Source organism: Calidris pugnax, unplaced genomic scaffold, assembly GCF_001431845.1.
Source record: "Calidris pugnax isolate Ruff unplaced genomic scaffold, ASM143184v1 scaffold192, whole genome shotgun sequence".
In the NCBI taxonomy this organism is placed as follows: domain Eukaryota; kingdom Metazoa; phylum Chordata; class Aves; order Charadriiformes; family Scolopacidae; genus Calidris; species Calidris pugnax.
Genome location: NW_015090919.1, coordinates 274,861 through 289,447, shown reverse-complemented (window position 1 = coordinate 289,447; position 14,587 = coordinate 274,861). Strand labels below are relative to the sequence as shown.

Sequence of the window (14,587 nt, the reverse complement as noted above, 5' to 3'; positions counted from 1 at the left end):
GACCCTGGTAGGACCCCTCCACCTCAACCCCTGCCACCCATGGGCTTGAGGCTGCCTGTGCGGGCCACCTGGGTGGCCTTCTGGAGCTGGTTGGCAAGCTGCCTCTTGCCAGAGAGGAGGCTGCGAATTTGGGGAAGAGGGGAAGCAGCTGAGCATCTCTGGGGTGAAACCACTGGAGGCTTAAACCTGGCTTGTACCAAGGCCATGTCTGCTGCCTGCCTTGCCCAGACCCCATGCAGCACCCAGAGCCACTCCAGCCCCGCCTGGTGGGTGCCCCCGGTCCCATCCCTGTCCCTGTCCCCACCAGCTGCAGAGAGGGCTCCAGCCCGGGTAGCTGCAGGGTTGGGTTTTGGCCAGCTCAGGTGGCAGAAATAAAGTGTCAGGGCACAGGCAGGGACGCCTGGGGTCCCCTTGTAGAGGCAACCCCCATTCCCATGGGGGTTCCCATAGGGAACTATTTCCAATGGGTGACACCCCTCCCCCAACATCCTCCAGCTGCCATTAACCGTCAGCAGCTTCCCACAGCCTCTGAGCCAGAGCTATGAGCCAGTAGAGAACCCCCTCTGCAGCCAGACTGCGGCTGTTGTGCCACGGCACTGGTGGGGGAGCAGCTCCCAGTGATGCTGAACACTGCAGAGAGGAGGAGAGGGAGCTCTGACGGCCTCTCCCTCCTCAGCTAATGCTCCAAAGCACAAAGCTGGGGAGCAGGATCCCCATTTTGGACCATTTCTGGGCTGGGTGCTGGGGTCAGTGCCCTGGGCAGCTTTGAGGGGCTCTCAGCCTCCTCCTCTGTCCAGTGTGCCACGGGCCACACAGCCCCTGGCAGTGAGTGTCCTCCCAGTCCCTCCTTGCCATAGCACCCTCTGCCTTGCCCACCTGCCCCAGGGCCCCGTGGGGACCCTGTGCACCCTCAGACAGATGGGCACAGATGGGCCTGTACCCACCAGGCACAAGGACAAACAATAAAGGGTGCTGAGTCTGCCCCAGTGAAGCTGTCTGTCCCAGGGGATGCCCACTGGCAAGTCACCACCACTTCCTACCCCATGGTCCTCTTGGAATGTCCCCTTCACTGTCCCAGCCCTCACAAGTTGGTGCTGGCATCCCCATGGGGGGTCCCCGGGAAGGGTCCAACCCCAGCAGACCCCCCGCCCACCTCTCCCATGCATGTGTCCTCACATCCTAAGAACACCATGCAGATGTCCCTGGTGTCCTTGCAGGGCACCACACCACCCCTGTGCCACCCCAGGTATCACCCAGAGTGACATTAGCATTAGCTGGGGAACAGTGCTGTCCCCAAAGCGACAAGTCACCCCCAACCTGAGACTGAGCACAGCCAGGACCCCGGGAGAGGTTTCCAGCCCTGGGATGACATGGCCAGGGGAGGAGGACTGCAGGTCACAGAGAGGGACAGGGCTGGAGATGGGGGTACCGATGGGGTGACAAGGGCTAAGAAATGCTCGAGCAGGAGGCAGTGAGGACGACCCGCAACAGGAGGGACACCTGCTGCCACACCCCAGGGATGGGGACAGCCTGGCGGGAGCAGTGCTGGGGGTGCCAGGCCAACCCCACAGCAGGAGCAGACATGGCCACGCAAGCTTGGACACGTGGCCAGACCCGGGGGGCAGGAGGAACCCCACGTGCCTGTGGCAGGGGGAAACCTGGTTCAGGGGGTTTAATCCTACCCGCACCAGGACTGACCCAGCTGGGCCCTGCTTCCAGCCCCACAGAGAGCGGGCACGGGGGTCCACTGAGGGGGGTTGCATGTGTGTGGGTGCGCACATGCATGGCTGTGTGTGCATGTATGTAAGCATGCAGTGTGTGTGCCTGCAGGTGGGGGGTGTGTGCACAGACACATGCACACGTGTGCAGACTCAGGTGTGGAGGTGCATGCGTGTGGGTGTGCGTACACATATTGTGGCCAGTGTGTTTGTGTGCCCATGTGGGCATGTGCAAGGGTGCGTGTGTGCCTGGGGCAGTGGCGCTGTCTGCTCAGGCCCAGGGAAGAGGAGCACACATGGCTGCGGCTGCAGCTCTGCCCCCGCACAGGGTGGCCAGCAGCGAGAGGCGGCACTGACCCCGCGTCCAGAGTGAGCCCCATGGGGCGGTGTCGTGGTTGGGGTGACAGTGACACCATTGGGACAGGCTACCGAACCATCTGCCCCATGCAGGTGCCCGTTCCTAACAATGCCTGTGGGTTGGGGTCCCTCATCTTGACCCCAGCATCCAGGTGGGCAGAGCCCATTGCTGCCAGGTGTGGGGTGGCAAAGATGGGCAGCAGCCCCAGGACTTGTGGGTGAGGGACAGTCTGCGGGAGCCCCCAGAGCGGTGGTGGCCGGTCCCAGTGGGAGAGACAGCGGCACTCAGGCCCAGGCGAGGTAATGGCATGTGGCAACATGAACCACCACAGTGTGGTGGCCGCTGCCAGGCTCAGGGAGTGCTCGGAGCCCCGCCAGCCACCACCGCCACCGTTTGCTCCCTAGCTGCCAGCATGAGAGGAGCCACCATGCCCCTCTCCCAGCGGGCACAGTGTTTTGCATCAGCCATCCTCCCCAGCGGCGCTGGTGGCAGTGAGTACGGGTGGAAGCCACATGCACAGGTGTGTGTGCACAGAGGGGCTGAGGAAGACCTGGATGGCCAAGAGGGTCCCCAGGGACAAAGGAGAGGTCCCATCCCCTCCTCCAGACCTGGGGGTACACACATGCCTCCAGCACCCCCATGGGAATCAGGGATGGCATCACCCACAGCAGGGCTGTGATGGTGCCATGCCCTGTCCCTGTCCCAGCCCCTCTGCCTGGACATCAGAGCCACTGTGTCACCCAGCACAGAGCGAGCTGCTGTGTGGGCTTGAGCTGTGCCTGAGCTGTGGGCTTGCAGCCGTGCAGGGGCCCTGCAGACAGGAAGCCCAGAGAGGGAGAAACGTGGCTGAAAGCCCATCTCATTAGTGATTTGCAGCGTTAAGTGCTGCCCTCAACTCTTCCAGCCTATGTGTCCCATGCCTGCCAACGAGAGGGCTGGAAATGAGGGCTGGAGGGACACAAGGACGCTCTGGCACGCTCCCGCACTGGCGCCTGGCTGCTGACATCCCTCTCATCTGCCCCAGCACACTCAGTGCCCTGGGGCTTGGCAGTGTCTCGCACACATATTCATAACCCTGGCCCCAGGCCGTGGGGCAGTCCTGTCCCCCCCAGCATCTCCTGGTGGCACAGGGATGATGGACTTTTCTAAAACCAGAATCTCCTACACAGACCCTGGTGATACTGCAGGGCTGGGGGACCTGGGGTTCCTTGGTGTGGACCTGCACTGGGACAGTGTCCCCGTGCTGTCCCTGGCCCTGGGTCACCCATGGCCCCGCTGGTTCTGCCCCACTGCAGCATTGCACAGCCCAGCGCAAGCCAGGGCTGCTCAGTCTCAAAGTCCCTGAGGTGGGACAAAGAGGGCAGGGATGTCCCCAAAGGCTACAGGGCAGCAAAGACATGAGTAGGGCTCAGGTCTCCTGGTGAGTGCATGGCTGCCCAGGAACATCTCACACCAGAGGGGAGAAGGAGGAGGGGGATGTTGAGAACTGACCAACTCACTGCAGCCTGGCATCATGCCCCGTGGCTGTGACTGAGCCTCCAGCCCCCTACCCCACAGACTCTCTGGGTGGCCCCATGATGCAGGGGGGACTCAGTCCAGTCCCACAAGATCCCACCTCCCTCGAGAGCAATGAGTCTGGGGTATGCAATGGATTACAAAGAGTTTCCTCCCTGCCATGGAAGCACAGCTCTACTGGAACGGCTGGCAGGGGAAGAGCCCAGCCGGCTTTGTAATGGCCAATGAGGAGATTTGCCAAAAGAAGGAAAAAAAGGGTTGTCAAGAGAAGGCAACAGCTCTGAGCCATCAGGCAGCAGTGCCATAAGCCCTGCTGCAGACCCACAAGGTAAGGGGAACGCTGAGCTACCAGGATCAGTCTCTCTGGCAGCAGGATAACTAATCCAGGGTATTTTTAAGGAATTATTCCTTTTTTAAAAAATATTTTTAAGGAAATATTCCATTTTTTTGCCATTCAAGGCAAAGGAGCTGGAAAGGGAAGATGTGGAGCTGTAGCTCAGCAGTGAACAGGGCTATCACCCAGCAGCTGCTGCTTAACATTGACCAAACCAGCAAGAATCATGTCTTGCCCAGGTGGGCGGGGAGGACGTGCCCAGGGTCCCCCACAGCAGGACCGACCTCCTCTAAATTGTGTTGGCGTAATTGGGGCTGAGTTAGACTAAGACAAAGCTTTGCATCCCCAGAACAGCCCTGAGCTTTGTGCAAAAGCAAACCCCTCAGTGTGTTCCTGGCGCCGGCCCCACAGGATCAGGCACATCCACAGCACTGGTGCCGAGCTCTGGCGGGCAGCACCTCACCGCACACACCGCGCTGGATCTCACCTGTGCTTGGCACAGCCTGAAATGGTGCAAGACCCCAAGTCCCTGGGCTGAGCAGCACAGCCTCAGGCGGAGCAGGGCCAGGACATACATTGGGGTTTTTTTGATTTTTGGGCCCCAAACCGCAGCACTGCCTGCAGACTGGAAGGTGCTACCACCCAGAGAGGGAAAAAGCACAAAAAATCCCAAAAATTAAATTGTTGGAATTACATCTGGCTAAAAAGCAAAGCTCCAGCTTGGAACCAGGAGGAGACAAGGTTTCCCAGGCTGACCCAACTGGTGCACATAGGGCACTCAGCACCAATCCACCTAATTCCCTTACACCCAAAGACACAAAATGTGTTTTGAAACCAGCTACAGGCACTGCTCAATACGTCCCAGCATGTGGCAATGCACAGTATAGACAGGTGTCACAGGGAAAGAGTTAATCATTGCTAGTTATACTAACAGCAGAGACTATCATCTTGGCTAACACAGCTTATTCTCTCAACCTAATCTTCATTATATCTGACAAACCCAGAGAGAAGGCAACACATCTGGCATTCAGTCTGGCTCAGAAAGTTTCCAAGACTTGGGAGGAGAAAAGGGGGGTTTGGATGAACCATTTTCTAGGACAAGAGCCTGCTCCCCATTTTCAAAACAAAAGACTTGGGCTGCAAAAGAGTCAACTGGGGAACTTGGCCAACAAGAAATTGGTCGGGAACTTCTTTCATCATCCAAATTTACAATGAAAAAGATAAAAAAAAAGGAACTTATTTTCACAGGGGAGTGCATTTCTCCTCCAGCAGTGCTGGCTCAGGCGATGCAGCTGGACCCCAGGAACGACGGGCAATGCTGGGGTGCGCAGGGGTGCCCTGAACCCAGACAGAGCCCCGGGAGCAGATGCTGACACTGTGCCTTGGCGGGGGAGGGAGGAGTGGGAGGGGGGGCACATCCAGACACGCCACCGCTATTTTTCAGTGTGTCCAAAAGATTTCCCTCTCAAAGAGCGGGTCTGAGCCCCGGGTGTCCCCGCAGCAGGGAGGCTGGCCGCTGGGCCCTGCGACCCCCACCCCGCAGCCCCGGTGGCCTCCCGTGGCGCTGGGGATCCCCCGGGTGCCGGAGCCTCCCCCGCACTGGGCGTCCCGCAGGTCGGGGTGCTCCGCGCGGCCCCCCCGCCCCCTGTAGCCCAGGTTCCCCCCCGCCGTGCCCGCTGTCCCCCTGCCCTCCGTGCCCGGTGCCTCCGGCGCCCGCCCCGCTCACCTTGAAGCCCGGCGGGCCCCGCGCGTCCCCGGAGCCGAGGCAGAGCAGGAGGATGCCCAGGAGGCAGCCGAGGGCGAGGAGCAGGAGGACGGCGGCGACCCGGCGGACCATGGCGGGGCCGAAGCGGGGGCAGGTGAGCGGCTCCGCGGCGGCTGCGGCAACTCCTGCTGCTCCTCCTCCCCCGCCTCCTCCTCCTCCTCCTCACCCGCCTCTCCCGGCTGAGTCACCGCCGCCCCGGCCCCCCCGGGCGGGACACCGGGCTCCGCCGGGCTGCGGGGGGCCGGTCCCGGGCTGCGGGACCCACGGCTGTCCCTGCCCCGGGATCAGCCCCATCTCCCCCCTGCGCCGGGCATCACCCTGCCCCGGGATCAGCCCCTTCCAGCCCCCCAGGGGCATCACCCTTGTCCTGGTGGCAGCTCCACCTGCCCCCCCGGGCATGGTCTTTGACAGGATTCAGCGCCATCCCTGCCCCCCCAGGCATCACCCTTACCCCGGAGTCAGGCTTGTCCTGCTGCTCAGGACATCACCATCACCTGAGCCCCGATCTGTCCCTCCTCCCCAGACATAGCCTCTGTCCTCGGGATCAGGCCCATCTTCTCCCTCCACTAGGCATTGTCCTTGACCCAGGACTCAGACCCATCCTGCCCCCCACAAAGCATCGCCCCTGACCCAGAGATCAGATGGGTTTGATGGGAGGTGAGAACACCCTGAGTATCAGAAGAGCTCCAAGAAAGTGTCTCACCTACCATGATTAACAACTACAAATATATTACTGCTTTTAATCATTACAAGGAGTTTGTGACAGCCCTGAGAAGCCCAGATGTATATTGAGATTGTTTTTAATATGGTCAGAAGTGAATAATGTAATGTGTTTCCACATAGAGCAATGAGCCAAGGAAGGTTGGGCCCCTGGCTCTGAGAAGGACATTTTGAGCTTGCTTACACAAAGGGATAAAACAGCGAACAAAATAATAAACAAGGAGATATCACCAAGGAGAGGAGGCTGAAGGAGTACGTGGCTTCCAGCCCAGCTGGGTTGCAGGCTGAGGATCACACACCAGCTCCTTGCAGCCTGCCTCACTTTGTAATTTATTCTGAAGCAAGCCACTTTTCCTGCCACCCTCAGCTGCCCTGCACGTAGCACTGATGCCCACGTAGCACTGGTGCCCATTGCACTAGCACTGCGGTTTCCACAGAGCTTCCTGCCATCGTGGTGGCACCCGGGTGCAGAAGTGCTCGAGGGGCCCAGCCTGTGCCTTGGGCTTGTGGTCTGGGGGACCTTGGCCCCAGCGTGCTACTGTGTCATGGAGGCTCTGCTGCTGGAGGCCCTGCCGGTTTTTGTCCCCCAAAGCAGTGACCAAAGCAGAGTCTGGGGAAGATAGTGCCTGAATAGGGGCAGAGAGAGTGACCCTTGCATGGCTGGTGCCCACCACCACAGCACAGGGCTTCTCTGCAGGACAGCTGTGGTCAACCTCTGAGTGTTTGCAGGGGTGTCTACCTCCTCAGTTCAACTCATTAAGCATTCAACCTCTGGAAAACCTGTATCAATCAATTCCAACACAATACTGATTTATGTGAAAAATTATTCCCATTTGCTGCTGCTGCTAATATTGCAGGAGACCATAGTCTTGGCTCTAAGGATCAGCAGAGCATCATTTCTGCTGCCTTCCCGCATCACTGCTGACTTTAAGGCTCTTCTCAATTTTCCATACCTGCTGTTCTTGACTCTTCTTGCCACCCTCCTCACCCATCCGGTGTTTCTGATGCACACATCTGCAGGTGCAGCTGCAGCAGGGATTAACAGAAGCAGAAAGATCTTCCCTGGATTACACTTAATCCCTTTCTCAATAGCTTCCAACCTCCTGATTGCCTTTTTGTCTGGGCAAGCAGTGAGAAGAGGTCTTTGGGGACTGAAAAGGAACCACAAATCTTTTCTGAATGGTAGCGAGCAGAGACGGGGCTGGGAGAGCCCTGTACAGTTAGGGATGGTCTTTTCTTTGCTCCTCATCCATATTTTGCACTTAGGGACTTTGGAGCAAGTCCCTTTCTGATAGGCAGTTACTCTCATGGTGGGACCCTCCTGGGATTTGAGTGGAGATGTGGCTTCATACTTTGGTCTTGCGCAGACTTGGTCACATTGTTCCCAGATCGCCCATTCGTGACACAGAGCAGGGGGTTTGCATCCTTTCCCTCTGCAAGAGGGGTTGTCCCTCCTTCCCTGCACAGGGTCATATTTGCCATCCTCTGCCCAGCCCCAAGGGCGGTGGGGGTTGAGCTGAGGTCCAGGGGAGCCGATCACTTGTGTCCCAGGAGACTCAGCCTCCAGCACAAACTGGGAAGCACCAAGAGCTGGGACATGTTGGACTGGAAATGCTTCCAGACATTCAAGGGGAATGACTTTCACACAGACCCATGTATAGCCAGAGAAATACCCCAGTGATGGTGTGTTCAGGCAGGGAGTGCCCCAACCCCACTGCCCTGGGCTCAGCTTGGCCAGGGCTGGGCAGCCCCCACAAGGGGAGGCTCCCATGAGCAGCAGTTCTTCATCGTGCCCCATTTACAGTAGGCACGACGGGCAAGGAGAGCAGGGCAGGGTGGCAGCACCTCTGTCTGCGCCTTGCAGGCATCCCTGACCACTAATCAGGAGAGCCCAGCCATGTCCTTGAGGAGGAGCAGGTGCCTGCACTGAAGTGGCCACCCCAGGTGGGCAGTGCCTGTCCAGGAGCATGAAATGAGATCCAGAGCTTCAGGCACAAACAAATTCAGTGGGGAAAAGAAAGTGAGGGTCAGGGAGGGCTTTCTCTGCAATGGAAGATGGAGCAAGGGATCTCCCAATACCATGGGAAGGAGACTGTAGCTTCATTTGTCTGAGGAAACCAGGGACACATGGATTTTGGATGCCAGGAATGGAAGGCTGGCACAGATGCCACCTCTGCAGGACACCACGTTTTGAAGTAAGATATGCCTGAATGAGCATGTTCAATGCACTAACAGCTGCGTGTGGAGCCAGCCTGGTGCAACCAGATTGTCCTGCTGCCCTGTCACCTCTGTTACCCTGTCACCTCTGCCAACTTGCCACCCTGCTGCCCTACTGCCTCCCTGCACCCTGACACGCTCCTTGTTGTTGTGTTGCACAGCAAGGCAGGGGTGGAGGAAGAGCAATGCCAGGTCTTGGGGCCCTGTGCTCCATGGGCTGTCCAGTGCTTCTGGTATCCCACTGTCTTCATGCCCCCGGTGCCATGTCTGCTCTTCACTGCCTCATGTCCAGTTTTTCATCCACCAGAACCCCCATGTCCTTCTTGGCTTGATATTGATATCAGGAGTAACAGAGACCCTAAGTATGACCAGACACTTACAGTAACCCGATATAACCATATAGTCAATCAGATGCAGGGCCATGATTTGCTGTGAGCCAGCAGTAAGATCCCCAGAGTTTAATGCCAATTTTGCATGCTTACAGCCTGTGTTTGGGATGGCACCTCCATTACAGGGCCAAGGCAGTGAAGGACCAGGCGTACTTGTGAGATATGGCACCGTGATGGGGCCCAGAGGAGCAAGTGGATGTCACAGGAAAAGGGGGTCCAGATCGGAAGCCCCAACTCCCAACTGTGCTGGTGCCTTGACTCACTCCATACCTGGGTAAGCACTGAGAGCTTGCTCCCAGGTAAAGCTGAATGAAGATGTGCCACCAGCACACCCAAGGCATCTGCAGGCTCTTGGCATAGAAACATAGGATGGTTTAGGTTGGAAGGGGCCTTAAAGACCATCTAGTTCCAAACCCCCTGCCCTGGGCTGGGACACCTTTCACTAGACCAGGTTGCTCCAAGCCCCATCCAACCTGGCCTTGAACCCCTCCAGGGATGGGGCAGCCACAGCTTTTCTGGGCAACCTGGGCCAGGGTCTCACCACCCTCACAGCAAGGAATTTCTTCCTAATATATACTCTAAATCGCCCCTCTTTCAGTTTAAAACCATTTGCCCTCATCCCATCGCTCCACCCTCTGACCAAGAATCCCTCCCCATCTCTCCTGGAGCCCCTTTTAGGGACTGGAAGGGTCTCTAAGGTCTTCCCGGAGCCTTCTCTTCTCCAGGCTGAATATCCCCAACTGTCTCAGCCTGTCCTCACAGCAGAGGAGCTCCAGCCCTCCCAGCATCTCCATGTCCTCTTCTGGATCCACTCCAACAGGTCCATGTCTCTCCTGTGCTGAGGCCCCACAGCTGGACGTAGCACTGCATGTATTCCTTCATCACCCACCGCTGATGTGGACACTGACTTCAGCTCAACAGCACAGGGGAGACAGGGCTTTCCCCTCCCCACTCCAAGCAGAGGCTTCCCAGGAAAAACAGGTCCTGGTGGCAGTCACATCCCAGGTGGGCAACAAAGCCTGTCCCCACCCCAGGGGACTCACAGGCAAAATATTCACTGGGGACAAAGTGGCAGGTGGGGAACAAAGATGAGAAGGTGGGGGGTGCGTTACTCATCCAGCAGTGTGGGATAACTGCTTCCCGGACAAAGGAGAGAGGTTTTTCTAATCTACCTCTTCCAACAAAAACATCTGACATGGGGCCACCTGGGCGAGGGCTGCCTGTGTTGAAGGAGCGATTAGTGGAAACACTGGAACAAGAGCAGGGACTCGCTGGCTGGCCCGGGGAGGTGGTGCCTGGGCATGGTGGGGTTTGCTGGTTGTGGGGTTCAGGGCTTCTCAATGTCTTCATTAAACAAGGATGAGCACATCTGGGAGCACTGGTGGGCGGCACTGCAGTTCCACATGTGGCTGGGAAATAACAGGAAGAACAGAATGAGCCTGGAGACACTGCAACAGGCAGGGGTCCAATGGGAGGGATTAGGACAGGGATTCTTCTCCCATCTGCAAGCTCCTTGGCCAACAGCAAGTGTAGGGGAGATTCAACCAGGAGCATTCAATAATCTGGGGACTAGGATAAGCCACTGGTGTGGGCCAGCCATGAGCAATGCACAAGTAGCCCCATGATGCACTCAAGAGCTGCTAGAATAAAACACTGATCTCAGCCCTGATGGGAGCTCCAGAGCAGCCCCCGCCTGCTCCTGAGAGGGCAGTGGGTGCCATGGCTATCCTGCAGAGAGTCTCAGGGCAAGGAACAGCAGCAGGTAGAGAGAGGGGCTGGTTGGAGACCAGCACAGTCCCTGTGGCAGCCAGCAGCACATTTGGGATGGTGGGAGGCTGTAAAGGTGTCTCCAGCAGGAGAACAGCCCCCATCTGCCTCATGGGCGGCTCTCGAATGGCGTGCGAATACGGGCGGAGGGCAGGGACTCGCGCCCGGTCACAGGCTGGGCTGAGACTGCTCTCAGGGCCACATGTTGTCACCCATGGGATGGGGAGTCCCCTAACCCTGATCCCAATCCCAATCTCGATACCAATCTCAATCTCAATCCCAATCCACATCCCAATTCCAATCCCAGTTCTGCCTGGGAGCAGCACTGGACCCAGAGCCAGGTGGAGGAGCTGTAACCTGCTCCCAGTCCCCAGAGTTACATACACTCCACTGAGCTCTGCAGCTCCTGCTGGAGTCAGGACCTGGACTGACCCAACCCTGGGGACTCAGCTGAGAAATCAGGTGTATTTTTGGAGATCTCAGGCCAGTGCAGGCCAGCCATCCCACAAGCCCAGAGCTTCCCTGCAGCCTCCAAACAGGCTGAGTCCTGCACCAATCAAAGGACTTGGGCTTCCCAAACTGCTGATGCTGACTCTCTCCTCAGTGTGTCCTTGTGTTGCATGGAGGAGTCCCAAAATTGCTCGACATACCAGAAAAACCTCTCAACAGCCTGTCTTGCTGGGGCGATGCATTCCCCAGACCAGCAGAGGTGTGCCCAGGCGCAGCCAGAAGGATGCTTGTGCACGCACCCACATCTCCACCTGCACGGTGTCACTGGCATGGCCAGAGCCGGGCCAAGACTGGCCAGGGAGCGAGCGCCTGCCAGGAATAGCTGGGAATGCCCACACCAGCATCAAGCAAGGTCACAGCACACACATGCAAGGTATTTTGTTGTTTTTTTCTTTGAGTTTGTGGGCAACAGGGCTGCAAATCCAACCCGTGTTTCCAGGGGTAGGGGAAAAATAAGCGGGTACAACAAACTAAAGTGTGCCTGAGCGCAGTTCCTGCTGAGCCAGTGGCTTGGCATCTGCACCTAATGGGTGGAAGCTCCCTGATGCACTCAAGCCTCAGCTTTGAGCCCAGAGCTTTTCCTCTTACAGGCACCGAAGTGCTCCAGGACTGGAAGGATCCCAGTGTATCCAAGGCTATAATCCCCATCCTGGCAAGGATGCTTGCCTGGAAGGAAGATCAAACCCAAGCAAAAGTCCCCATTCTTGCCTTACTTTCTAAAATCTTTTCTCTTTCCTGTTTCCCAGGGCAGTGTCTGTGTGGTGCCAACCCAGGGGGGCTCTCACGGGCTGGGATCTGCTCCCTGTTGCCCTGGCACCGAAGCAGCCAGGAAATAGGCAGCTTCTTGGAAAAGCCCCACTGATTTCTACCGGCTGCCTCACCAGGAGTCCTCTGGTGACAGGGCAGAGGGCAGGATGTCTGGCCACAGGGTTCTTGCACCTGGCAGGGCAGGTGTGACAGCAAGGAGCCAGCGTGGGCTGGAAGGCACCCTGTGCCATTGAGCCCATGGCTGTGGCATGGCACCTCATGAGCTGCTTTCCCAAACTCATGGTATGGGGCTGTGGACCCTGACATTGGATCCTTCCCCTGCGCCATGGCCTCAGGGCAGAGGTGTGTGGGCATGCAGAACACCGGAGCCATGGTCACATCCCACCAGCTCCTGCAGCCACTGCAGGCTCACCTTTCCTTAGGGTCAGGGTGTATGGGCAGGAGGCAAGTGCACACCATGGAGGAAGGACGCACCACACACAGACCCACGTGGGCAGCCTGGCCCATGGGTTGATCCCCATCCTCAGCAGGAGGGAGGGAATGGTGGTGGGAACAGAGCTGGTGGGATGGAGGGGTAAATTATATTCTGTTTGCAATAAAACAGGCGGCTGTTTGTCACTTTTCTTAAAACTGGCCAATACTATTGAGGGCCTTCAATCATAAGTGAGAACCACACTTCAAATGACCTCAGCTCCGCACCACGAGCACTAGCCCCAGAGCCAGTGCCAATGAGCCCAGATGATGAGCTGAACCCTTGGCCCAGATCTCAGGGCAGGAGGCTCACTGCAATGGGTGCCCCACGGCTATCACCACATTCTCATGCAGAGTCACAGCAAGGACCGGTTTCCCTGCAGGATGCTGAAACACCCAGGCTATCCTTGTTGAACCCCCGCCAGAGCATCAGAGGGGCTCTGAGCAAGCAGGGGGCTGTTGGGGTGCCTATGTGGGACTCTCTGCCAGAGCTGTGACTCAGCTTCCTGAGGTCCGAGGTGAGCAGGACCATGGGCTGCTGCAAACGCCCCCCGCGAGCAGGTAGCAGGACAGGCAGAAGGTATGGGGATGGCCATGCCTCCTCCAACTGGGGCAGGTGCATGCACTGCAGTCCACTTTCCCCCCAAACCCACACCATTTTCTGGCCAGAGGTGATCCCTTGTTTCCCAATCTACATTTAACCAAGTTCTATGAGGGATTTTGCCTCTTGAAGGTCCAAACAGGACCATTTCTCCATTCTTGGTTATTGCATTGATCCACAAGAAAAATTCAATTAACTCAGAGGGATGTGGCTTGTGTAGCATCTCTCCATTAGCTCTCCTGTGCAGTGAATTTGCTTTTTTTCGCAGTCAGAAAAGGTTCTCCAAACTCTCTGCAGTTAGTTTTGAGGACCATCATCCTGTGGAGGGTTCCCGCCTGCAGAGGTGTAATCCCATCCCTCGATGCTGTCACGCAGTGCTGCAGCTGGAGAAGCTATACTGTTTCAGGGTTCCTTCAAATCTTTGGCATCAGAATGTGCTTTCTGGATCCAAGACCTTGCACTGCAAACTCAACCCGAGGGAAAGCGGAGGTCTCTCCTTTTCTTTGGCAGGACTTTAATACAAGCCAGATTCCCAGTGCAGGCTGGGGCTCCCTGGTGGTCTCCCCACAAGGTTGTGGACGGCCAGCAGAGCTGTCCCACAGCATCCCATTCCCTCCCCATGCCATGGTCCTTCCAGGGAAATCTCTGAACCCGGGAGGCATCTCATCTGGACTCCTGCCTCTGTCAGTCCCTTTTCCCACTGTTTTCCAGCAGGAGCTGTGACAGCAGCCCCAGCACAGCAGCTCAGCGTCCCGCACCTGTGGGCACCCCCAGCCCAGCTTAGCAATCTCTAAATTTAAGCGTGTCAGTGGTGCTGTTTCTCACCCTAATAAGAGTTTTCTTTTGACGGATAGTAACTGTCTCTGTGTAAAGGCACATGGCCCTGAGGATCACCCTCCAGCCAGCAGGCATGTTTCCAGTCCTTTTCACACCCCAAAACACAACACAAAATCTCTGGAGAGACATTTCCTCTGCTGGAGCACCAGGGCTTGTTTCAGCCCCAGCTGAGCGTGACATGCTTTCTTTTCCCAGCCTTAGTCCAAATGGCATTTTCCCATCCTCTCCTCCCCAAACTGGTGTGGAGGCAGCCAGATCCTCCCTTGCCTGGTGGACTTCCAACATGCAGCCCCAGCCAGCTGACTGCTAGAGGGCAAAAGGTGACTCAAAGCCACCTATGCTGGTCCCAAGACTGGGAGAGCATCCTTTGTTCCAGGACGAGGATTTCCTACTGTCACACTGCTGACAGCCGAGAACCCACTGCGCTGCCCAGTGGCACCAGGGCTCAGCTCTGAGTGACCTCAGCAAGTCATTTCTTAGATGCTTCCAGGGCTCTGAGTCCTCAGTGGGGAAGGAAAGAGCACAGACCCCATCTGAAGGGGAACACTGGGGACATCATGGGCTGTTGAAATTCCTGCTTCAAGCTGTCACAGTCTCTGGCCGCGGGGACCCCTTGT

The 14,587-nt window shown here is 57.4% G+C and overlaps 1 protein-coding gene across 1 annotated transcript in view; it reads right to left on the bottom strand.

Moving 5' to 3' along the window:
- ENTPD2 (ectonucleoside triphosphate diphosphohydrolase 2) overlaps positions 1-5,843 on the bottom strand; it is an 11,545-nt gene extending 5,702 nt beyond the window's left edge. The window contains exon 1 of the mRNA XM_014949756.1: positions 5,652-5,843. Coding sequence (XP_014805242.1) covers positions 5,652-5,762 — 111 coding nt within the window. The 5' untranslated portion in view covers positions 5,763-5,843. The remainder of the gene's footprint in view (positions 1-5,651) is intronic.
- Positions 5,844-14,587: the final 8,744 nt, after the last annotated feature.